General features: G+C 43.7%; 1 protein-coding gene across 1 annotated transcript in view; it reads right to left on the bottom strand.

The window, feature by feature from the left end:
• Positions 1 to 24,037, bottom strand: part of LOC138256085 (myb-related transcription factor, partner of profilin-like) — a 41,821-nt gene extending 17,784 nt beyond the window's left edge. The window contains exon 1 of the mRNA XM_069205853.1: positions 23,626 to 24,037. Within this exon, the coding sequence (XP_069061954.1) occupies positions 23,626 to 24,037 (412 nt within the window). The remainder of the gene's footprint in view (positions 1 to 23,625) is intronic.
• Positions 24,038 to 26,692: the final 2,655 nt, after the last annotated feature.

Raw genomic sequence — 26,692 nt, 5'->3', positions numbered from 1 at the left:
TGGCGTGGAGGTGGAGGATTTGTTTCCGCCAGTTTATCACTGACCTTTGGTGTGGCGGTGTTGTGTGGGTGTCTGAATTTCGGCGGATTCCGTGATGTGTGTCATAATAGCTGTGGCGGTCTACCGCGGCCGCAGCGGTGTATTGGCGGTCTTCTGCACGGCGGTAAGCGCCTTATACCGCCAATGTTGTAATGACCCCCATTATCTCTACCTCTCTGAAAAAAAAAAATCTTGAGAGAGCAAAATCTTCCTATTCATTAAAAATTGTGAATAGGGAAGAGAGTCAAATAGTGCCCTCGGGTGGTGACTGGAATAAGCCAGGAATGTGTTCCTTCCCGTGGGTTTGCAAAACAATAATGCATATAGTACAGCATCATGTATTTTGGTCAGGAGGTCCAGAAAGGGGATTTCATTTTTGTTGTATTAAAGGGTAAATTTAAGTCCATTACAAAGGGCATTGAGCCAAGCTAAAAATGTAACTAGGGTGCCAAAGCATCCCATCCATACTAGGAAAATATCATCACTGTATTGTTTCCATACCTGCATATGTTCCTTGGAATGGATTGTAGTTATACAGAAAAGTCTCTGTTTCTAAATTGTCCATAAACAGGATAGCAAAATTTGGTGCATAAACCACAGCCATGGATGTTCCTTCAATCAGTTTGTAAAATTCACCATCAAAGTGAAAAAATCCTAGTTGGTGTGAGTTGCTGTAATTCTACAATGAAATCCATGAATACATGGTATGGGTATGCCTTTTTCTCTATGTTTTATCTAATGGCCTCAGTGCCATCAGCTTGGGGAATGTTTGTGTACAAGGATTCAATATCCATTGTACACAAAAGGCACTGGTTCAGGTCAAATACTAGATGCTCAGTCTGATCAATGAAGTTCATGCTATCTCTGACATAACAGTTGGTGTTCAGAACAAATTCTTTAATAACAAAGTCTATGTAATGACCAAGGGGTTCAATTATAGACCCGCATCCAGATATTATGGGCCTACTGGGGTTGGTCTGATTTTTATGCAATTTCAGTAAAGCATAGATCACAGGCATGCATGTGGTCTTGTTATTGAGGAATAAGTATTCATCCTTACTGATGAAATCTGCCGCCGTCCCCTTCCAGTAATTTCCAAGATTTTTTCTTGTTATTCCTTGGTAGGCTCACACCCTAATCTCAGGTAATGTTCATTACTTGAAATTTGTCTGGTAACCTCTTTCTTATACTTACCAATGTCCTGTATCACTATTCCCCAACCCTTACCTGCTGGTATGATTATCAAGGAGTTGTTTTGGTTGAGATGTACAAGGGCCTGCCTTTCAGATATAGAGATGTTATAAGAGGTAAATATCCTTAGATGTTCTAGGCTGGAGATATCCTTAAGTGCAAGTCTCTCAAATGTGTGATGGGAAACAATTAATGGGTGGTGAGAAAGAAAAAAAGAGAAGGGTGAGCTGAAAATAGTACTTACACTAGCTGGAGTATTTGGGGTGTCTGAAAAAATGTATGGAGTCTTATCTTCCAGAAAAATCTAAAGACTGTGGTTTGTAATTCTAAAAGGTTGGGCTGCATCATGGAGACAAATGAGAGGCATATGCTGAGTCGTGATATCTCTGTAAAAGACAGACAGTATTTGGACAAATTGAAAATGGTGCATTGGAGCACATCTCAGCAGGCATAGGTAATAAGGTGTTACAGTAATCTTATCTATTGGTACTCCCACTGATAGTATTTCTGCAGTGTTTGTCTTTGGCCCAGTGAGTTGAACCATCGTGGTCATTGCCCTCTTCTGGGAAGTCTGGATTGGCCCCTCTCTAAAACCTTGGGTTTGGTGTGGTGGTACAAGAGCTAGTCCCTTCTCCTGGGTCAGAATTGTCTGACAATTCCTCAGCTGTATCAGTGAGGGTAACAAGTTTGTTTGGTTTGTTACATTAGCCACAAGGGCCTAAAACTTGGATTGAAATAATTTCTATTGGTATAGAAATCTTTGTTTAAGTATGGGTAAGTTTTCTCTGTTTATATAGTTACATATGTTTCTCCTTTGTTTGACTTTTTTGTCTTTCTCTTGTCTGGTGAATTCTGCAATATTTTTTTCAAACTTCTCTAGTAAATTTTTAGCATCAATTATTGAGCTTGATTCTTTGATCACTTCTTCAAGTTCTAGAATTTCTTCCAATAATTCTTTGGAGTGTTCTATTGCTGTGTTAAAACCAAGCACCATCCAGTGACACAAGCAGGTGGTACTAATGTAATTAAAGCTTTGTTTGTATTTTCTGTCCTTTGTAAATTCCTCAGGGATATTCCTAATTTGCAGCCCAAGGAGAGGTATTATCTGCTTTTAGGTACTCTGGTTGCATTCTAATCATCAATTGTAATTTTGTGTATTTCTTCTTGCATTTCTCTAATTGATCTGTCAGGCTGAAGCTCACTGGTTGAGCTGCTTCATGGATGGCAGAGAAGAGGGATGGGCCTTACAATATCTTTTGTATATGCTCATTGGGATATAGTGGAGAATGGTCTGACATACTACACCAGACATATAGCTGCTACAGGGAGCTAAGGGTATGTTTCCAGGATAAAAGTGGGGGAAAAGAGATACAAGTGACAGAAGAAAGTAAGAAGGAAGCTAAAGGGGCCCACTATTGTTTCGTAGGAGGAATAAAATAATCCCTTGCAATCAATTGATTATGTAACATATGTTATAGAAACACAAGGGAACTCCCAGATATAAAGAGACCAGGGGCAGCTATTGGCACTGCTTTATAAATTAATGATGAGCACTTCTTTAGATTCCCTTTTATACTATAGAAGTAACTGGTCATTCACCAATTATTTTTGGTAATGACTTCACTGTTTGTTCTTGAAAAACATAATTATGTGTCTTCAGGCATGATTTGGTTCCATTCAGTAAGTTTTTTTTACAGTTAGAATCACACATGGCACTCACTCTATAAATGTGTTCGATGTTAAGTAAGCAAAGTATCTTTCTAATTTCATAAATGTTTACATAATCTACACTTATTTGATTATCTATACCGCACATTTCATTTATAAAGAAATACACGCTTGCAAGCTGTAGACAGCAAAATACATGTTGGCTGTCATTTTCTGAATAATGACTGAAGGCACAATCTAAAGTTTTTGAACAATGAACTATAAAGCCATTGACATAAAATTGATGAATGACCAGTTGGTTCTATGATAAAGAATTGAATCCAGAGAAGTGAGCATCACTATTTCATGTTAGGATTTCTCCACTCTATGTTCATTTACATGTTTCCTGTGTAGGAGGTCCTATGCATGGTGTTTGAAATGCATAGAGACACCAACCATATATATTTTCCAATGTATGTAACTACTGTTTAGCAGTAGTAAAAAGTAGAGACCTGAAGCCAGCAAAATCAAACAGGAAACAATGAGGGAACACAAGGTTGATGACTTCTCACGCTCATACATTTCCCAGAATTTGAATTATTAAATAAAACTACATTTAGTTGTAAATGTGTTTTCCAAACACAGTTGTAACATTACTGCATTTCTATTGAGATAATAGTCCAATGAGTCATACATTTCCTTGACTGATCTTAACCCCTTCGCTGGCAGGCCTTTTCCCCCTCCTGTGCTGAGCCTTTTTTTTGGCTATTTGGGGCAGTTCGCGCTTAGGCCCTCATAACTTTTTGTTCACATAAGCTACCCACGCCAAATTTGCGTCCTATTTTTCCAACATCCTATGGATTCTAGCGGTACCCAGACTTTGTGGGTTCCCCTGAAGGAGACCAAGAAATTAGCCAAAATACAGTGAAAATTTAGTTTATTTCAGGGCTGGTAGGTTCATCAAGAACTCTAGGTACCCAGAGCCAATAAATGAGCTGCACCTTGCAATGGGTTTTTATTCTATACCGGGTATACAGCAATTCATTTGCTGAAATATAAAAAGTGAAAAATAGTATCAAGAAAACCTTTGTATTTCCAAAATGGCCACAAGATAAGGTGTTGAGAAGCAGTGGTTATTTGCACATCTCTGAATTCTGGGGTGCCCATACTAGCATGTGAATTACAGGGCATTTCTCAAATAGACGTCTTTTTTACACACTCTCTTGTATTTGGAAGGAAAAAATGTAGAGAAAGACAAGGGGCAATAACACTTGTTTTGCTATTCTGTGTTCCCTCCCGATAAAAATGTTACCTCACTTGTGTGGGTAGGCCTAGCACCCACGAAAGGAAATGGCTCAAAACACAACGTGGACACATCACATTTTTTCACAGAAAACAGAGGTGTTTTTTGCAAAGTGCCTACCTGTGGATTTTGGCCTCTAGCTCAGTCGGCACCTGGGGAAACTTAGCAAACCAGCGCATTTTTGAAAACTAGACACCTAGGGGAATCCAAGATGGGGTGACTTGTGGGGCTCTGACCAGGTTCTGTTACCCAGAATCCTTTGCAAACCTCAAGATTTGGTCAAAAAAACACTTTTTCCTCTCATTTCGGTGACAGAAAGTTCTGGAATCTGAGAGGAGCCACAAATTTCCTTCCACCCAGCGTTCCCCCAAGTCTCACGATAAAAATGGTAGCTCACTTGTATGAATAGGCCTACCGCCCACGAAAGGAAATGGCCCAAAACACAACGTGGACACATCAATTTTTTTCACAGAAAACAGAGGTGTTTTTTACAAAGTGCCTACTTGAGGATTTTGGCATCTAGCTCAGCCGGCAACTGGGGAAACCTAGCAAACCAGCACATTTTTGAAAACTAGACACATAGGGGAATCCAAGATGGGTGACTTGTGGGGCTCTGACCAGGTTCCGTTACCCAGAATCCTTTGCAAACCTCAAGATTTGGCCAAAAAAACACTTTTTCCTCTCATTTCGGTCACAGAAAGTTCTGGAATCTGAGAGGAGCCACAAATTTCCTTCCACCCAGCGTTCCCCCAAGTCTCCCGATAAAAATGGTACCTCACTTGTATGGGTAAGACTACGGCTCACGAAAGGAAATCGCCCAAAACACAACGTGGACACATCCCATTTTTTCACAGAAAACAGTACCTACCTGTGGATTTTGGCCTCTAGCTCAGCCGGCACCTGGGGAAACCTAGCAAACCAGCGCATTTTTTGAAAACTAGACACCTAGGGGAATCCAAGATGGGGTGACTTGTGGGGCTCTGACCAGGTTCTGTTACCCAGAATCCTTTGCAAACCTCAAGATTTGGCCAAAAAAACACTTTTTCCTCTCATTTCGGTGACAGAAAGTTCTGGAATCTGAGAGGATCCACAAATTTCCTTCCACCCAGCGTTCCCCCAAGTCTCCCGATAAAAATGGTACCTCACTTGTATGGGTAGGACTACGGCCCACGAAAAGAAATGGCCCAAAACACAACATGGACTCATCACATTTTTTCACAGAAAACAGAGGTGTTTTTTGCAAAGTGCCTACCTGTGGATTTTGGCCTCTAGCTCAGCCGGCCCCAGGGGGGACAAAAATGGCCGAAAATAAAATTGCCCCCCCCCCAACCCCTCCAGGGAGCGACCCTTGCCTACGGGGTCACTCCCCCTGCGTGACATTGGCGCAAAAAAAAAAGATCCCCGGTGCCTAGTTGTTTCTGCCCCCGATTGACCTAAAATTGGCCGATTTGCCTCCAAGGGGGGCAGAAATGGTCTAAATACAATTTGCCCCCCAGGGGAGCGACTCTTGCCTAATGAGTCGCTCCCCATCTCTAAAAAAACAAACAAACAAAAAAAAACACACAAAAAAATTTGCCCTGGCGTCTAGAGGTTTCAGCCCCCCCGGGGGTAGATCGGCCTAATAACAATAGGCCGATCTGCCCACGGGGGGGCAGAAATGGCCGAAAATAAAATTTCCCCTCTCCCCCCCACCCCCCAGGGGAGCGACCCTTGCCTATGGGGTCGCTCTCCTTGCGTGACGTTGCCGCAAAAAAATGATCCCCGGTGCCTAGTGGTTTCTGCCCCCCTTGGGGGAAGATTGACCTAAAATCGGCCGATCTGCCCCCAAACGGGGCAGAAATGGCCTAAATACAATGTTCCCCTCAAGGGGAGCGACCCATGCCTAAGGGGTCGCTCCCGATCTGTAAAACAACAACGAACAAAAAAAATCCCCGGTGCCTAGTGGTTTCTGCCCCCCTTGGGGGCAGATCGGCCTAATTAAAATAGGCTGATATGCCCCCCAGGGGGGCAGAAATGGCCTAAAATAAATTTGCCCCCCAGGGGAACGACCCTTGCCTAAGGGGTCGCTCCCCTTGCGTAAAATTCGCGGAAAAAAAAAAAAAACTCCCTGGTGTCTAGTGGTTTCTGTCTCCCTTGGGGGCAGATTGGCCTCATACAAATAGGCCAATCTGCCCCCAAGGGGTCGCTCCCCACCTCAAAAATATAAAACAAAAAGAAAAACAACAACAACAACAAAAATGCTCCCTGGTGCCTAGAGGTATCTGCCCCCATGGGGGGGCAGAAAAGGCCTTTTAAAAAAATGCCCCCCCTCCCCGGAGCGACCCTTGCCCAAGGGGTCGCTCCCTCATGCCAATTACATTTCCAAAAATAAATCCCTGGTGTCCAGTGGGCGTTTCAAAACCCGGATTGTGCAATCCAGCTTTTGAAACACAGAGAGAGACTTCAAAGGGAAGGAAATTCCTTTCCTTCCCTTTGAAGGCTCTCTTGCCTCCTCCACGTGATCGGAAGAGAAATGCTTTGCATTTCTCTTTCGATCGCGCTGGAAGCTGAGTTTCCAGCGCGATGGAGGAGGCCCACGTGATCGCGCACTGATGTCACGGGGGTGGGGGGTTGGAAGGGGAAGGACTTCCCCTTCCATCCCTGCCTTGGGGGGGTGGGGGGGACCCCCAGAGGAAGCGCTAGCACTGTGCCTCAGGACGTAACCATTACGTCCTGGGCACAGAAGGGGTTAACTAAAATTTAAGATATACAGTAGTACCTCAATAGAGAGAAAACAACAAAGGAAAAATACCTTACAAGTGATGGTTTTGTGCCAATATGTGGATAATATCCGAAGAATTTGATTTTGAAACTTGAAGTATTAGCCAAAAAAGAAAGCACTCAAGTCCAAAATTTATATAGATAAAGTTCTGTATATAATCCATAGTTCAATAGGTTAATTCAAGTTCTTCTTTAATGTTTCATAGTATCATCCACTTCAAAGCCAGCCACTTCTAAGCCAACACGTGTTCCGTCTGGGTAAACATCTCCCCAACGACTGTTTGGACTTGAGTGCTTCCTTTTTTGGGTAATACTTAGGGATTTTCCTATGGTCCATCCCAATGAGGGGAAAAACCTAGATTAGCACCATCCTTCTGTTCTACTAGCGGTACTATATAGTGAGCGTGTTTCCCTCATTACTATCCCCTGGTTTAGTGTTGAAACTTGAAGTATGTTTTACTTAAAAGAAAGCAAGTGATTAACAAGTTAGAAAAGGCTGGGTTTGCAGAATACATCACATGATGTATTGGTGTCAAGTAAACCTGACACAGATTTTATATGATATTGCCCATCCTTGTTTGTTACTTGCATTTCCAAAGCTTTAAATACTAATCTCCCCTTCTGATTCTGTGTACTGCAATTTGATTTGAGTATAATTTTGGATTAAGCAATTACAGATATCACTGTTTGGTGGTATATTGTCTGTTAAGTGAGACTTGTGTCAAGGAGACTTGAAAATGTTCTTCCACCTCTCCATTATGTTGTTGCCACAGTTACATTTCACCAAACCTGCATCAAAAAGAACTTGACTTTCCACACCTGGCAAAGGGCTGAATAACCTTTTTTAAACATTGTATCCGGTGCTTCCTGGGCATGTTTTGGTCCTACCAATACCAAACCACTTGATTCAGTGTGACCAAGCGCCTTCAGTGTAATTTGTGATGATTTTTCTTGGCAAGTGACAAGCAAGGCATGTTTACTGTTTTAGGTTTTGATAACCCAGGAATACCTGGAAATCAATCATTATACTGTGAAGCAATAACCTGTGTCACATTGCCAAATATTAAAACAATCAATGCCTAGTTTTACTAGGATAGTTAAAAAATGTAAATTTAATCCCTTGCTGGAAGGTAAGCTGTCAGCAGAGCTGGATGATTTCAAACTGGACCCCTGAGGTATCTCCCTGTCTAATCCACATCCCAAACATACTTTTCGGTCTCCACCTACCTAGAGGCAGTTCCCAACTCCTCCTCTCTCAACACACTTCACTGTCCTCTCTTTCTCGAGACACCTCACCATTAGACCCGTAACCTGAGCCATTTTTTGACTCTCACCCTTACGTATCATGCCTCTCTGAGGACTACTTCTTCCAGCCCCAGTAGCATGCACTCACCTTCATTTTACATATTTTGCAGGAGGTGGGAAGAGATCTCACCCCTGTCTCTGCAACAGCTCTCATCTCCTCTATGAAACAAGGAGCCCAGTCATGTGTTTAAGAGGAGAGACAGCACAAAGCCCTTGTGGGATTCAGAACAGCAGGATAAAGCTTTCAATACAATCTCTTCAAAGTTGTGTGTACACATGCATGTGCATGTGTATGAGTATCTGAGCATGTGTGTTTTCATTAATGTGGTCAAGAACCCAATCTTACCTGATTAGTTCTGAAAATAATCCAATAGGAGAGAACTAGATTTAAGACATACTGGCTGTTGACTCTTCCTTCAAACTTGTGCATTGCAGTCTGAACTTAAACATGCAGGTACAACAGATAAGGAATGGAAAGAGGACTGAGAGGAAAGAAAGAAAAAGGGTGGCTTGGTTGCAGGGCTCTTCATCTAATGTGTCCTAAATTCAGCGGTTCTTCACTAAGTAAGATAATTTGAATATGTGGCTAGGTTTTAGGTGGTGCAAACCTGTGTGTGCCTTAAGAATTCAGAAAGCAAATAACATCATGTGGTGCTCAAAGGGGGAGAAGCCACCACCATGGACTTCTCCCAAAAGCGCAAAGCTTCCAGCAAGAAAATGATGACTCCCAGAGCAACCAAAATTATAAAGTTCAGTGTAGACAGTCTATATCAATTGTTCTTTTATTTTCATTCTTCTCAATCTTCAATAAATTTTGACTGGTCGTGTAGCCACACTGGTTACTGAATGTGGTTATAGCAGTTCAATTTATTTTGAGTTACAGGATTCTGGCAATAGGGTGTTTTGCTGAAACACTGGCCAGATCATTTATAACATGTTGTGATTTGGTAAGACACAGGTCTTGTGGTTTTAAGTTGTGGTTGTTTATGACACAGGAGCTTAGTCTTTCTCTTTTTTTACTTTTTTTTCCCTTTTTGAGATTTGAGATGTCAGCCCCACACACTAGGGGTCTCATTTACAGCATTTTGGGGCAGGGTTGCAAGACTTCTTGCAGACCTGACCTGCATCAAAACAAAAGGGCAAGAATGCACTGTATCTACAAATTACAACGCATTCCTGTTCTTTTCCCCTGTGCTGGGACACAAAGGGGACACCTTCCTGCACAAAAACAATCACAAGAGGCATTCTCTTCTTTCTATGTGTGCTTCAAAATGCAGCATATAAAGAATGAGATACAACGGGGAGAAATAAACATATTTCTCCCTGTTGCGTCACCCTTATGCCACCCCTGAGGTGGCTTAGGCTTTTGAAGCATTCCCTTGTTTGCAAAACCTTGATTATCAAATAATGCATCAAAATTCATTGATGTTGCGTGGGAACACTCAACAACACCCATTGATAAAAGTAAGGCAATGCAGCACCCTGCACTGCGTTGCCTTACTCCACATCTTCAAGGCCATGAAAAGCCAAGCAAAGTGGCTTTGCGTGGCCTTGTAGATATGGGTCAGAAGCCTGTGCTGCCGGTGCGTCACAAAAAGTGATGCACCGGCAGTGCAGGCCACTTGTAATTATGCCCCTAGGTTTTTACATGCATAGTGTTTTAACTAGGTGGATGGTAGCACTGTTCGTGGTTCACTTATTTGTGAAACACTATCCTTATTTCACCATTACATACTATGGTTTCTTCTTAGGCCCGACATTATTTGCATCCAGAAATATGGAATGTGTACTAATATGTAGACTACGTAGAGGTACGACATGCCACTATACCAGTGGTTCCCAACCTTTTGACTTCTGTGGACCCCCATTTTATCAATACTGGAGCCCGGGGACCCCCACTGAATCATTATTGGGACCCGGGGACCCCCACTGAGTCATTACTGATAGCTGGGATCTAATATTGTTACATTTTTTAAGCAGTCGCGGACCCCCTGAGGAGGCTTCGCGGACCCCCAGGGGTCCCTGGCCCACAGGTTGGGAACCACTGCACTATACCGTGTGTTTGGTGATGAATTCATTATGCATGTGTGATATCAATTTTGTCAATAGCTAAGCATAATTTGTTTGAATGTAACCCTGATGAAATAATTGGTGAACTTGCCAAGGCAACAAAACACGTGTTGGCTACATGATCCGTAAGAATTGATTGAAGATTAGTAAGACTGAGAATAAAAAAACTCTTAACTATGTACTTGTTGCCAGGCCTATGCTAAACAAATATAAAGTGAGACCTCTGCTTCAAACTGTTAGTAATCTGGGACCAGATGTACAACATTTTTTAGTGCTCATAAGGTCTGCAATTCGACAAATTAGTAGGTCTGCAACATCTAAAATGTTTTTATCTATGTGGTAAACCCACTTACAAAATCAAAAAAAATATTTGATAATCAGTAAATGAGCATAGAAAGGGTTTATGAATCATTATATGGACGGGGCATGTTGTGGGCATCCCTTCCAAATAGCAATTCAGTACCATATGCATCAATGGTCTGCTACTGTAAGTCCAGTTGCAAACCATTGAAATATTACTGACTCCTCAAAGGATGTTGTGATCCATTCGGAAAGGGGGACAGGACCCATTGAGAACCCTTCCCCTAAGTTAGTTTTGAAACAGGTTTCTGGAAGAGTAGGCAGTTGTTGAGTTGACCACTGTCAACTCTCAAAGAAACTATCAACTTTAAAAAAAAAATTTTTTTAAGAAGACCTATGTTCTCTAAGCAAATAAGGATGCTTTTAAAAAAGTACTTTATTTAGAGTTAATCACACACATGATGGCCTGCTGAACCTAGCAGGTCACCATACCTGAGGTTATCTACAAGTGGAGTGATTTAAAATTATTTTGAAATCTCATAAATATCAATAAGGTAGGGTGGATTACAACACTCAATCTTAGTCCTTTTTTCTAAAAACTGACCTATTTGTATATGTGTCAGTTCATAGAAAAAAACTTTCTAGTTGCAAAAATACTAGTTGCAGATAGCAAGTAGGTGTATTATGTCTCCTAATTCCTATTTCTTCATTACATTTTCTTAATGTTCCATTTTTCCCTTGAGTTCACCATAAGGTTAAGGGGACCATAAGAAAATCAACAGCTGACATCAATCACTGCTATGACTTTCACTCTTGGTTGATGTTATTAAACATTCAAACCTTGAAGATAATTATCAAACAGCTATTCAGTCTTACTAATAATTACCAAAATTGTTATATTCTTTCATGTCAACTTAATGTTCATCTATAATATAATGCCTTTCAATTAAAGTTTAATGATTTTTCAAAACTGCAGTCTTTCTACCAATTGAGACTCACAACAAACCTCTTGTGGTGATTGCCTTTAGATAAAAAATACTTTACTTTCACACACAGGGTTTTCTCAACAAGCTTCATATTGGCTAAGACTATCCATGTAAATCTGTCTTGTACGTGAATGTTACCTTTTCAAATACGCCTTTTTCTGGATATTTTATTGTCACAGACTTTCAGAGATGCATACAAGATTGCTGCCATAACAATTAGGCAGTGCTTACTTTGAGACGGTTGTTTCTGGTGATTTCGATCAACACCTATTTGTCAGCGTCAGTACTTATGACAGTCTGCCACATGGTGGTACTGTTTATCTAATTCAGAGATAAGCACCACAATAGTTGTATATTAATTCAATATACATTATGTATGACTAACATCTGTTACCCAAACCATTCCCATAGCTTTGGGGGGGTGGAATAGTCTGAATTACCACACTTGTGATGGTTAGTAGTTCTTTTGGTTCTTAATTGGCAACACTGCCAGGGGCAATCTGTGGTTGAAGCTACAGTGTATTCCTGACTCTAAAGTCTTGCTTCGCTTCAGAAAAAAAGCCCAGTACTAAAAGTATGCAGAATCTCCCTTCGTGACACACAAGGATTTGGGAAGGAACATCTTAAATTCTAGGGGCATGTCCAAGATGGCCACTATTCCCATTATGTTAAAAGTCCTGTCTGAGCATTTCTAAGTTTACAATGAATGTTTTGAGTATTGGTTGGTCATATTTCTTTTCTGCTTAAGTTTCTTTCTATGGGCTTCATAGGTCAAAATCTTACTTAAGTATTTTGCTGGGGAGGTTGTGTGACCAACTGGGAAGGCGCTAAGTAGGAAGGACAGCCACACAGTGGGCACATACAATGTGGAGCCTGTTTACATATTGGACTCACTATCAGCTCTGGTAAAGTGGTAGCCTTGGTACAATGATGGTAAATATTGGCAACTTGTGGGCATACATAGGATAATGGTCAGTGCCCAATGTTGGCACAGTGGTGATAATTGTTGGTAATTTGGCAGCATCCATGTGATGATGGGAATTCCCCACCCAAGGTAAAATGTCAGGCCTTTCATAATGGTGATATTTCTTGGCAGTCATGCAGATCAATGCATAACAGTGGAAATTATTGGAATACAGAGGTCACCTATGTTATGATGGTGTCACCTTCAATCATAATGTTAATCCTAGTAGAATTGTGATAATTTCTTCCATATTGTTGGCATCCATGGTATGACAGTATCTAACTCTCACATTATGGTGTTCCTAACAGAACAGTGGTCCTTCTGCATATATTTTACAAATCCAGGCACAGTGGTGCAGAACTCATGGCATGATATTGACAATGTCAGTATGTTGATCATTCTTGGCATATTAGAACATCTATTGTGGAGTGTAGTATGTTGGAATTCATGGAATATTGCAGGTATTAATTGTAGGAGTAAACGCTGGCATAATATTCACCATGGCACTATGATGATAAAGTCTGGGAAACAATGGGCATCCATGGTACAATGGTGTCTGTCATTCACATAAAGCTGGTCCTGGCAGAATTACAGTAATTCCTGGAATATTGTAAGCATTCATGATGGTGTTGGGAATAAATGTGATAATTACTGGAATATAGTAGGTGTCTGTAGAATGATGTTGCCTATCACTCATAGACTGGCTTTTATTCTTGAGATATTGTGCACATCCAAGGGAGAGTGGTGCCCACTTATGTTATAATGGTGATCATGTCAATATATTCGGAATTCTTGGCATCCGGAGGGTATCCATTGACAATGGTGGCATCCATGGCATATTATTCAACTCACACAATTTTGCTACTTCCTAAATTAATGAAGCCATGTGTTGCACAGTGATGGTTTGTGCAATAGATGGTAATTATTACCATACTATTGGCATTCATTGTTCAATGGAGGTACTACTTGACATGTGGGCATCCATGAAATCCACATACGCTGTAATACTGGTCGCTGATGTATAGATGTAATTCATAACATAATACAGCATGCATGTCATGATGATGACAATGTGCAAAGGTAAATCATTTTGAATGCATTAAACATCAAGCAAGGAATGTATGCCTTTGCCTGGATGTTGAATACAGGATTGGGCAAGATGAAACCTACTGTATTTGTACATTTTTGTTTTTATTTTCCCCATCACGGAGCCTTGGAAATAGAACAATTCTACATTGTGAAAACCCAGTACGTTGGAACAATTACACATACTTTTTAGTACACACAAAAGTAGTTTTCTCAGTATCAAAACTCCTCAATTCACACCTCAGTCAAGTTTGAAGTTGTTCTATTTTCCTTTTTTTATGTATTTTTATTGCAGATTTTTCAGAATTGCACAAGAGGAGAGAGATAAAATCTATACATTCCAATTCACATAATTATACACACACTATAATCCAAGAAGAAAAAAAAATGACGATCATAGATGCTAATATAATTCATGCACCTAAAAATGTTGTTACTTCTGGGGACCCGACCACTGAGATGAATTATAAGACAATAAAATTATTATTGCTGAGGCACCCCTGATACTGCTCTCAGGGCAGATGCTGAAAAATGTAAACCAGTGTGCAGGGAGTCACAATCAAACACAATTCCAACACCATTGTTCGCATGCAGTCTTGCAAAGCTCTATAGTCCCATCCATCAATTCGACAAGAATGCAAAATCCATTGGTAAAGTGCAAAATATAGGGAACGATGGAACATCTACATCCTAGGTTGCTGCACCCCTTGATAAGAATCAGTCCAATCCAAGAAATTGGCCCAGATCCGCCTCCCCCTTAATCTTCCTTTTTTCGTCCTTATGGGAAGATGAGACAGTGCCAATATTCTTGTCAACCACTGCAGCTGTGTAGTAGGGTTCATGTCCAGCGACCCCGAAGCCATGCAGAGTCTCAACAATGCCACTGCTACAAAAAGAAAAAGTTAATGGGCCTGGGGACCGCGCTATTATGAACTCAAAAACAACCATTTGAGAAGTTTAGGAGACCTCCAGAAAATTTGATGTTCCCTTAATGAGTGGCTTGAGAGTAGGGCAGGTACAAAATATATGAATTGTTAGCCACTTTTTGATGGCAGCTGGGGCAGCACATATCTGAGTGACCTCTCCATTTAGCGATTTTGGCCGGGGTGCAATAAAGATACAAAGCAGTTTTATAGCATTGGGCTTGTAGTCCCACTGAGCATAAAATCGTATGTGATAATTCTAAGGACTCAGAAATGAACAGTCTAAGAAGTCTAACCTTTTCTTCCATTTATCCTGCTGCTTCTCTAAATCATCACTAGAGAGGGAGTTTAAGCTCTCATAAATATGGCTAATCGAACTTTCACCCTTCTGCTCTAAAAAACCCAGATGTAAAAATAACAAGTGATGGGCTGAATGCGGAACAGTTCAAACATTCACCCCAGTACAGAGATCTGGGCCTAAATCCATCATTTTGTTTTGTTACACATACCATTCCAGTTTGTGCCCACTCATATGCAAATCAGTCTTGACCCTGCTCCCCACAGGAACGACCTGTTTCAGGGTCACCCTCATCAGCCAGGCTAGCCTGACTCCAGTGGCATGAGGAGCACGGGACCCACGTCTGGGTATCCCTGTCCCACCTAGTGCAACAAATGCAAAAAAGAACAAGTGATGGACAGAATGCTGAATGATGTTAAACATTCACACCCAGTACAGAGATATGGGTCTCAGTCCATATTTTTTTGCTACCCATGCGATTCCAGTTTGGACCCAGTCATATGCAAATCAGTCTTGACCATGCTCCCAATGAAAACAGTCCAGCCTGAACTGCCGGATCAGCTCCTTCCTGTGCAGGAAACAAGCATCCTGGGTCCGGTTTCAGGGTATAAACTCTCATCAGCTAGGCTAGCATGATTCCAGTGACATGAGAAGGATGGCACCCACATCTGGGTATACCCATCACACTTAGGGCAACAAAGGCAAAAAAAAAAGTGATGGACGGAATACTGAACAATGTGAAACATTTACCCCCAGTACAGCGATCTGGGTCTTAATCCATTGTTTTATTTCTACCCATGTCATTCTAGTTTGGACCCAGCCATATGCAATTCATTCTTGACCCTGCTCCCCATGGCAACTGTCCAGCTCGAATTGCCAGTCCAGGACATCCCTCGACTGAAAATAAGCATCCTTGGACCAGTTTCTGGGTATCACACCTCATCAGCCAGGCTAGCTTGAGTCCAATGGAATGAAGAGCACGGGACCCACGTCGGGGCATACTCGTCCCACTTATGGCAACAAATGCAAGAAGAAAAAGTCCTGGGGAGAATGCTAAAAGCCCAGAAGCTTTATTTCAGAGAAGCTACTAGGACCCTCCCCCTTTCCTGTATTAAAAGTATAATCTTTGTGAGTATTTAAAAAACAAATAGCTAGTCAGTTCATATTTCACCCAAAAGTTCCTCAAAGAAAGTTATATTTCCATTGGAAAATAAATCTCTCAGCCTTTTGACACCCGCCTTTTCCCAGCCCACCATACATGTATATATGAAGTTTAATAGTTGTTAGACTTGGCATCCTTGACGTGGTCTCCCCTAACTTTGTTGCCTCTGTTTCCCAGGTTGTTGATGTATGCTGGACTCTGTTTTTGTTTCTCTGGGCACTTTACCACTGCTATCCAATGCTAAAGTGCAAGTGTTCCTATGTAAAATGTATGTGTAATGGAGTTTCCATGATTGGCATATTTGATTTACCAGTAAGTCCCTAGTACAGTGCACTAGAGGTGCCCAGGGCTTGTAAATCAAATGCTACTTTTGGGCCTTCAGCCCATGTAAGTAGCCCTGTAAACTTGGCTCAGACCTGCCACTACAGTGTCTGTGAGTCCAGTTCTAAACTGCCAAGTCAACTTGGCAAGTGTACCCACTTGCCAGGCATAAACCTTCCCTTTTCTTACATGTAAGGCACCCCGAAGATAGGCCCTAGGTAGCCCCATGGGCAGCATGCAGTGTATTTTTAAGGTAGGACATATAATAAAGTCTTTTATATGTCCTGACAGTGAAATACTGACAAATTAGTTTTTCACTGGGCTAGGTTAACATTGGGGTTGCCTTCAAATATTATTAAAGTGCAGATTCCCTTTGGGAGCAGATGGAACTAAAGAGTTTAGGGCCTCCGAGCTCACAATTTAAACATACATCTTTTAGTGAAGTTGTTTTTTAGATTGTGTGTTTGAAAATGCCACTTTTAGTAAGTAGGCATTTTCTTGCTTAACCCCTTCGCTGCCAGGGCTTTTCCCCTCCTGTGCAGAGCCTTTTTTTGACTATTTGGGTCAGTTCGCGCTTAGGCCCTCATAACGTTTTCTCCACATAAGCTATCCATGGCAAATTTGCGTCCTTTTTTTCCAACATCCTAGGGATTCTAGAGGTATCCAGACTTTGTGGGTTACCCTGAAGGAGACCAAGAAATTTGCCAAAATACAGCAAAAAAATTGTATTTAAAAAAAAATGGGAAAAAAGGGCTGCAGAAGAAGGCTTGTGTTTTTTCCCCTGAAAATGGCATCAACAAAGGGTTTGCGGTGGTAAAATCACCATATTCCCAGCTTTCAGGAGCAGGCAGACTTGAATTAGAAAACCCTATTTTTCAACACAATTTTGACATTTTACTGGGACATATCCCATTTTTACTATTTTTTGTGCTTTCAGACTCCTTCCAGTTAGTGACAGACATGGGTGAGAAACCAATGCTGGATCCCAGAAAGCTAAACATTTCTGAAAACGTAGACAAAATTCTGAATTCAGCAAGGGGTCATTTGTGTAGATCCTACAAGTGTTTCCTACAGAAAATAACAACTGAAATAAAAGAATATTGAAATTGAGGTAAAAAAAACAGCCATTTTTCTCCACATTTTACTCTGTAACTTTTCCCTGCGATGTCGGATTTTTTAAAGCAATATACCATTAAGTCAGCTGGACTCTTCTGGTTGCGGGAATATATAGGGCTTGTAGGTTCATTAAGAACCCTAGGTACCCAGAGCCAATAAATGAGCTGCACCTTTCAATGGGTTTTCATTCTATGCCGGGTATACAGCAATTCATTTGCTGAAATATAAAAAGTGAAAAATATGTATCAAGAACCTTTGTATTTCCAAAATGGCAACAAGTTAAGGTGTTGAGAAGCAGTGGTTATTGGCACATCTCTGAATTCCAGGGAGCCCATACTAGCATGTAAATTACAGGGCATTTCTCAAATACAAGTCTTTTTTACACACTGTCTTACATTTGGAAGGAAACAATGTAGAGAAAGACAAGGGGCAATAACACTTGTTTTGCTACTCTGTGTTCCCCCAAGTCTCCCGATAAAAATGGTACCTAACTTGCGTGGGTAGGCCTAGCACCTGCAACAGGAAATGCCCCAAAACACAACGTGGACACATCACATTTTCACAAAGAAAACAGAGCTGTTTTGTGCAAAGTGCATAGCTGTGGATTTTGGCCTCTAGCTCTGCCGGCACCTAGGGAAACCTTGCAAACCTATGCAGTATTGAAAACTAGACACCTATGGGAATCCAAGATGGGGTGACTTGTGGGGCTCTGTCCAGGTTCTGTTACCCAGAATCCTTTGCAAACCTCAACATTTGGCCAAAAAACACTTTTTCCTCTCATTTCGGTGACAGAAAGTTCTGGAATCAGAGAGGAGCCACAAATTTCCTTCCACCCAGCGTTCCCCCAAGTCTCCTGATAAAAATGGTACCTCACTTGTGTGGGTAGACCTAGCGCCCACGAAAGTAAATGCCCCAAAACACAACGTGGACACATCACATTTTTACAAAGAAAACAGAGCTGTTTTTTGCAAAGTGCCTAGCTGTGGAATTTGGCCTCTAGATCAGCCGGCACTTAGGGAAACATAGCAAACCTGTGCATTTTTAAAACCTAGACACCTAGGGGAATCCAGGATGGGGTGACTTGTGGGGCTCTGACCAGGTTCTGTTACCAAGAATCCTTTGCAAATCTCAAATTTGGCCCAAAAAACACTTTTTCCTCTCATTTGGGTGACAGAAAGTTCAAATTCACAAATTTCCTTCTATCCACCATTCCCATAAGTCTTCCGATAAAAATGGTACCTCACTTGTGGGGGTAGGCCTACTGCCCGCGGAAGGAAATGCCCCAAAACACTATCTGGACACATCAAAATTATCAAATACAAAACTACCTGTTTTTGCGGGGGGCACCTGCGTTTTTGGTCCTTGGCTTAGCAGACATCTAGGGAAACCTACCAAACTCAGACATTGAAAACTAGACACCCGAGGGAGTCCAGGGAGGTGTGAGTTGCATGGATCCCTCAATGTTTTCTTACCCAGAATCCTCAGCAAACTTCAACTTTAGCTAAAAAATCACAGTTTTCCCACATTTCTGTGTGGGATCACCGCACCAGGACACATTTCATCCCACCCAACGTTCCCCTTAGTCTCCCGGTAAAACTGATACCTCATTTGTGTAGGTGGGCTAAGTGCTTGTGACAGGGAACAGCCAAAAACATGTTGAAATTGAGGGGTAACCAAAGCGGGACTAAAAGGGCAGTTTTGAAAAAAAACATTTTTAGGCTGACAAGTGCAGCAGAATTTTTATCGGCATAGATGAGACAGTGCTGGGTGGTAGGAATTTGGTGGATTCCTGCAGATTCCGGAAGGTTCCATCACAAAAACGTGGGAAAAATGTGTGATTTCCAGCAAAGTTAGAGGTTTGCAGGGCATTGTGGGTAAGAAAATAGTATGGGGTGCATGTGAAACACACCACCCTGGAATCACCCAGATGTTTAGTTTTCAGATGTGTCTAGGTCTTGAGGATTTTTCTACATGGCAGCGTCCCAAAGTCCATAAAGTGCAGCCCTCACCATTCCAAGTGGGATGAATTTGAGAGTTAGCCAAGCTCTTGTGGCCCAAATGTAAAACCAAAACCCAAAATAATCAAATGACTTCTTGCTTGCTGTGGGATAAGATGTTTTAGAGTGCAGGGGAGAGCAGAAAGACTGTTACCCCCTCAGTTGGGGTAGGGGCATAACCAGGCCCAAAGTGGTTGGTATCTACCACCACACTATTTTTTTTTTATTCCCTGGCACTTAGTAGACTTTCTGCCCTCCCGGGATATGGATAAGGGGTATGGATCAGGGGTAATTGCCCCATCTGCCCACTGGTGGGCAGAACAACTTAGGCCCCATTTATATGGGGTGGGGGTATGGCCATTCCGCCACCCTCTTATTTTGGAAAAAAAAAACTTCCTTGGTTTCTGGTGGGCTTTCTGCTCCCCCTTGGGGGCAGATGGCCCTTCCAAAAATAGGACAATCTGCCCCCAAGAGGGGCAGATATGGCCAACAGTAATGTGCCCCCATGGGGAGCAACCCTTACCCAAGGGGCAGCCCCCTAAAGAAAACACACACATACACACATACCAATCCCTGGTGCCTAAGTGGTTTCTCCCCCCCCAGGGGCAGATTGGCCTTATAACATTAGGCTGATCTGCCCCGGGGGGCAGAAATGGCCTAAAATAAATCCCCCCCCCCCCCAGGGAGCAACCCTTGCCTAAGGGGTCGCTCCCCTTGAGTGAAATTGGTGCAAAAAAAAAACGGTGCCTAGTGGTTTCTGCCCCCCTTGGGGGCGGATTGGCCTATCAAAAATTGGCCGATCTAGTCCCCAAGGGGGGCAGAAATGGTCTAAATACAATTTACCCCCCAGGGGAATGACCCTTGCCTAAGGAGTCACCTCGAAAAAACAAACAAAAAAACAACTAATGATCCCTGGCGCAATAGGTGGGGGGCAGAAAAGGCCTGGAAAAATATTGCCCGCCTTCTGGGGAGCGACCCTTGCCCAAGGGGTCACTCCCCTCATGCCAATTTCCACCCCGGCTTCTGAAATGCTCTGAGAGACTTCAAAGGGAAGGAAAGTCCTTTCCTTCCCTTTGAAGCCTCTCAGGCCCCAACACATGATTGGAAGAGAAATGCGTTGCATTTCTCTTCTGATCACGCTGGGGGAAGTGACCTCTGATGAGGTCAGTGCGCAAATGCGTGCTGATGATATCAGACGTCACTAGGAGGGAAATAGACAGGTACCTCAGGAGGATGGGGAATGGGGGGGCACCTCAGCCAGAAGATGGCACAACACCACTGGTCCTGGAGGGGGCAACATGCCCTGTGCGCTGTCCCGGGTAGTGCGGGCCACAGTCTCTCAAGTGGGTGGTTTGCCCACTGATTGGTCCTGGGGAGTGCAAGGCCACAGTCTCTCTAGTGGGTGGTTTGCCCACTGCTTGGTCCTAGGTAGTGCAAGGACACAGGGCCAGATGTAGCAAAGTTTTGCGAGTCGCTAATGGCCCGATTCGCAATTTGCGACCTCGCAAAATCCGAAATGGGATGCAAAAATCCCATTTCCGAAGTGCAAGTAGCGATGCGAGCCATTACCGACTCGCAAAATGTGGGACCTGATTTTGTGACCCGCAAATAGGAAGTCGTAATTTGCGAGTCGCAAACCATATGAAAAAGCCCGTCGCAAATTGCGACTAGTCGCAAAAAGCCAATTTTGCACATCCAGATTACCACTGATTGAGAGCAGGTGGTAACCAGAACGAAAGTATAAAAGGAGACCCAGAAGGCATCTTGGTTACTCAAAATGGCTGAACTGTATGTGATAGCATGGAGGAGGAGAGTCCATGGTGCCCAGCAGAGGAGGAGGAGGACGCAGAGACAGGAGAGGATATACCGAACCCGGCAGACACTATTCCAACAAACTGAGGAGGAGATTTATGACAAATATAGACTGAGCAGTGCAGCAATATTAGAATTAATTGAACTACTCAATCCGCAGCTTGAACAACAGACAATGCATGGCAGCACCATCCCTACACATGTGCAAGTGCTATGCTCACTGCACCTCTTGGCCTCGGGTAGCTATCAGGGGATGATTGCCGTGGCAGGTGGGGTATCCCAAAGTACACTCTCACGATTCTTCAGATGTTTCCTAGATGCCATACTCACACACATGTCCACATACATATACCTACCCAGGAATGAGTCAGAAATTAACAGCACCAAGTTGGACTTCTAAAGAATTGCCAACTTCCCCCATGTAATAGGGTGTGTGGACGGGACATATATACAAATCTGCCCTCCTGCAAATCTGGAATATGTGTTCCGCAATAGGAAATGTACCCACTCACTAAACATCCAGGTGGTATGCGACGCCCATAATGTCATTACTGACATTGTAGCCAAATTTCCAGGGAGTACATATGACTCAAATATATTCAGGCACAGTGGAATACACCAATGCATAGAACGTGGGGAGTTTGTAGACGGATATCTATTAGGTATTGCTTAATACACCCTGAAGCCTTACATACAGGTCACTGTGGAAACCATCTATGCCCTGCTAACATTGCTTATTTCAGGCAAACAGGTGACAATGCATATGCTCTAAGACCATGGATACTTACCTTGAACCTAACACCTGGCAATGAGAACGAGAGGCAATCTAACAGTGCCCATCGGCGGACCAGAACTGTCATCAAGAGGATCTTTGGATTGTTAAAGGCAAGATTCAGATGCCTCCACAAAAGTGAAGGTGCACTCCAGTATGCCCCAGAAACAGCATTCAAGATTGTCGCCGCCTGTGCAATCCTACACAACATTGCCACCAGATGTTTACTAAATCTCACCCCTGAAGACACAGATCCGGAGGATGAGGAGCAAGAGCTTCCACACCGACAGCCTGGGGATAGAAACATTGCAAATCAAGGCAGACAGAGACGGAACTACATTGCAACACTCACTGATGTCAGACACATGGAGCCCAGTTGTGTAGTGGAACAATCAAAACCTTTTTATTTGTAAACTATAAGGTGAAAGAAAAGTGCTGTCCGTTAAAGTCTGTACTTGTCCTAATGTTATGAGGACACATTAACATAATGTGCCTCATGATTCATGGTGTCTGGTGGCTCACACCCTCCTCCTTGTGCGCCCAGCATGGCTCATCACAGGTGGGTCACCTGACCCCTGCCGTGCACTTGCACTCCTTAGCACACGGGACTCACTGGCAGACACACGACTTATTGTGGACCCCTCCTCACTGTCCTGAGGGGTCTCACCTGTGCCCCTTGCCACCTGCCTAGCTTCCATCAAGTCCACTGCATGGCTGATGCGGCCAAGTCCACGTGCCACATCGCCCGCAAAGTGGCCAAGTTCAACCTGTAAGCTCACTGTCCGTCTAGACAGGCCAGTTGTGTTTGTTGCAAGACACCCAATTGAAGCAGCCATGCGGGCGAATCGTGCCACTGTGTGGCGCTCCCTGCGCCTTGCATACTGTCTGTCTGCCACCAGTTCCGTCACAAGTTGGCGGACGGTCTGGGTGAGATCCCCCATATGTTTATTCATTCTAGTGAACTGCGTGTTCACTTCAGCCAGCCCAGTGGTCATGCTGCTCTGCATCCTGTTTAATGTTCTTGAGATTGACCTCAATTGTCTGTTTTGCAGGCGCTGACCATTGATGAGGGATGCCTCCATTCCTGCAAAGCCTGCTTCCCCTTTCTCCTCCTGGAGCACCGCCAGAACTCTGCGTTGGCGTCTGCGCCTTTGTCCTGCTGCTGCCTCAGAACGACTTGCTGTGGGGCGGGGGCCAGGGGTCATATCAACTGCCCCCATTTCCTGTTCTTGTTCCTGATAGGACTCTGGTGGTGTCCTGCTGGGCCCAGGAATTTCTGCAGCAGCCTCCTGCACTGTCTCTGGCCCATGCTCTCCTCCCTGCGTCGCTGCTGGGGGTGTCTTGTGGGAGACCTGTGGGACATAGGGAATACACTGTCAGTCTCTCACATCTGTTTCATGCCTCATAATAAACATTTACCTATATACTGACTACTGTACTACATTTCCCATAATGCACTATTCTAGAGGTTGCTAGACTGGAATGGAGCTAGTCTGGTGGTGCCTGCTGCTGTGTACTGGGAGAGTGTGTATACTGCAATTGTGGGTGTGAATGCGTATCTCATGGTACTTACTTTTGGATGTCTCTGGCGCAGAAGTGTCCACTTCTCCCCTTCCGATTATGGCCTCAGGCTCAAGGGTCTGCTCGACCATTGCTTCCATGGCTGTTGGTGGTGGGACAGTGGATGGGCCTCCTCCGGTGCCCCTCATCTCTCTCAGCCACTCTGCTACCCTCTCCTTTGTCGTGGAGCGCTGGTCATACCACCTTTTCTTGATTTCATCAAGGGTGCGGTGGCTCACCCCAATGGCATTAATCCGTTCCTGAATTTGCTGCCAAATCATCTTCTTTTCTGTGTCTGGGGCACTCAGGGCTGCCTTCCCAAACAGTTTGCTGTGGTGCAGGCAGCATTCCTCTGTCAGCACCTCCAGTTCTTTGTCTGAAAATTTCAGCTTTCTTCTTCTTCCAGCACTGCCTGTTTCCTCCATTGTACCAGCAGGTCCTCTCTCCTGGGTGTTGCACTGCAGTTTGGAAAGGATGTGGTCCTCCCTCCTGTATTTGATGACTTCCTGGTTCTGATGTCATCACGAAGAGCCAGGAAGTGAATTTCCAAACTGTTGTGCAGCACCTGCAGGCAATTTGCGAGCCAGTCGCAATTTGCGACACCCTTCTCACAAATTGCGACCTCGCCTTTAGCGAGGTCGCAAAATGCGGCCTCGCTAAAAGCGAACTTGCAAAAGGCGGTGCGACACATTTGTGAGTCGCAAATTGGTGTCGCACTTTTTTCTTGGATTCCATTCTGTGAGTCGGAAATTGCGATTCGCATTGAATCGCAATTTCCGACTCACAATTTTTATGCTACCTACATCTGGCCCACAGTCTCAGGTGGGTGTCTGACCCACTGGTTCTAGAGGGGGCATCGTGCCCTGTGCTCTTCATCCTGGAAAGGATGGGGTGAGTGGATGGCTTCTCCACTGGTTCTGGAGGGGGCATTGTGCCCTGTGTGCTTCATCCTGGGAAGGATGGGGTGAGTGGATGGCTTCTCCACTGGTTCTAGAGGGGGCTTTGTGCGCAGTGATGCAGATCTTGAGGAGTGCAAGGTCACAGTCTCTCACCTGGGCATCAGACCCACAGGATTTGCAGGGGCCGGGCCGCACAACAGCCTATGGATGCAGGACTACACACTGTTCGCCGGCGCTGATGGCTGCTCAGTGGTGGCAGTGGTGCTGGTGGCGGTGCTGGAAGTGGTAGGGGGAGGCTCCAGCCCATCCCCTGCAGCCTCAGACAGCTGCCCACTGGGGCTGCTGCTGCTGGCAGTGGTGCTGCTGGCGGTGCTAGTGGTGGTGCTAGCAGTGGTGGGGGGAGGCTCCAGCCCATCCCCTGCAGCCTCGGACAGCTGCCCTCTGTGGCTGCTGCTGCTGGCAGTGGTGCTGGTGGCAGTGCCAGCAGTGGTGGTGGGAGTCTCCATCCCATCCCCTGTAGCCTTAGTTGGCTGAACCCCATGGTTGGTGGTGGGGGTTCCGAATGAGTGCTGGTGCAGGCCCCTTGCCTTTCCTGTCAGCAGCTGGAGATTGCTCCTTGCCCTTCCCTGTAGCAGCTGGGGATGCCTCCTTGCTCTTCCTTGACGCAGCTGGTGGTGTCTCCTTACCCTTCCTTGACGCAGCTGGTGGTGCCTCCTTGCCCTTCCTTGATGCAGCTGGTGGTGCCTCCTTGGACTTCCTTGCAGCACCTGGTGCAGGCACCCTTTCAGTAAGGCTGCCTGGTGCACTGTATCCTATCCCACTGTGGACTGAGCTTGGCCCCTGTTCTGAAGTCTCAGGGCCATCAAAGACTTCCCCCACCAGCACCTGGACTCTCTGCTGAGTCTCATGGCCTGGCAAGTGGTGCCATATACAGTCCCTAGGCCCTTGAAAGGAGAAGCTGGTGAGAATCCAAGAAAACCGACTTCGGCCGACATCGGAGCTTCTCATATAAATCATTTCCTAAAAACGAGGCTATGGTATAGAAAAAAGGAGTTACGGTTGTAAATCCGGCATAGGTACACACACACAAAATAATCAGCAGTTCCTAAATTTCGTGCATTCTAGGAAAATTATATAGCTGATTAGCTCAATCTCTTGATAACTGCTGATTACATTATCCGAGGATGTTCAGTAATTGCTTCTCTTATAGGTTCTCTTCTAACCTTTAATCTGCTCCATTAGTGAAATCATCTAACCTATTCAATGACTTATAATTTAATTCTTTCTCCACGGCTGCAATAGTTCTGAAATGTCAGCTTGCATCTATTTTTTGTGTGAAACCAATCACTTCATCCTTAGCAAACACGATTACTACATCTCGCGCTCTAATGTCATGATTTCTCCAAGAAGCCAGTAAACAAGATTATCAAGCCTGTAAACCTTTCCATCGTACAAGATCACTAAAAAGCAAGCTTGAAGTTTACATGAGACTTGCCAGTTATTCAAAGGATTCTTAAACATATTGGAAACAATAACACTTAAATAGCAAGGTTAGTCTAAACTAGAAAGTGAAGGAAGGGAAGAGAATACTTCTAAAAATAAAAAAGTGAAACGCCTGGCTTCCATCTATACGAGATGGAATAGCAACTCTGAAATCCAGACCACATGGTGTGCAAACTAATTTGCACAAACGTTAACAAACCTCAATGAATATACACCAAAAACAGGTTCAGTACATCAAGAAAGTCAGACAAATTTTCAGAATTTCTCGAATTCACAAGCATTTTCCAGGGGTACTTAAAAAAGCTGCATGATACAGGTTTCCAGTCACTCTTATGAAACGGCCATGCAAAGGAGTGTATTTTTTTTTTTTTTGTGTAAAATTAAACAAATCCATTAACAAAGTGCTATTTACAACCTTAAGGAATATGTGCGTATTTATCATATATTTCTAGTAGCTAATCTTACTTAACTAGTATAAGAAAAAACTTTAGTTAATATGTTGTAATGAATGAAGTTAATCTAATACTAATAGCATTTTGAATGTTGACTTTAAGGGTCAGATGTAGCAATATACGAATTTGCGAATCGGAAATTGCGAGTCGGTGCTACTTGCAATTTCCGATTCGCAAATTTGTATGCAGAATGGTGTCTCAGACACCTTCTGCGAATCGCAAGGGG

This window comes from Pleurodeles waltl, chromosome 1_2 (assembly GCF_031143425.1).
Source record: "Pleurodeles waltl isolate 20211129_DDA chromosome 1_2, aPleWal1.hap1.20221129, whole genome shotgun sequence".
Classification (NCBI taxonomy): Eukaryota; Metazoa; Chordata; class Amphibia; order Caudata; family Salamandridae; genus Pleurodeles; species Pleurodeles waltl.
This window is presented reverse-complemented; position numbering and strand designations above follow the sequence as displayed.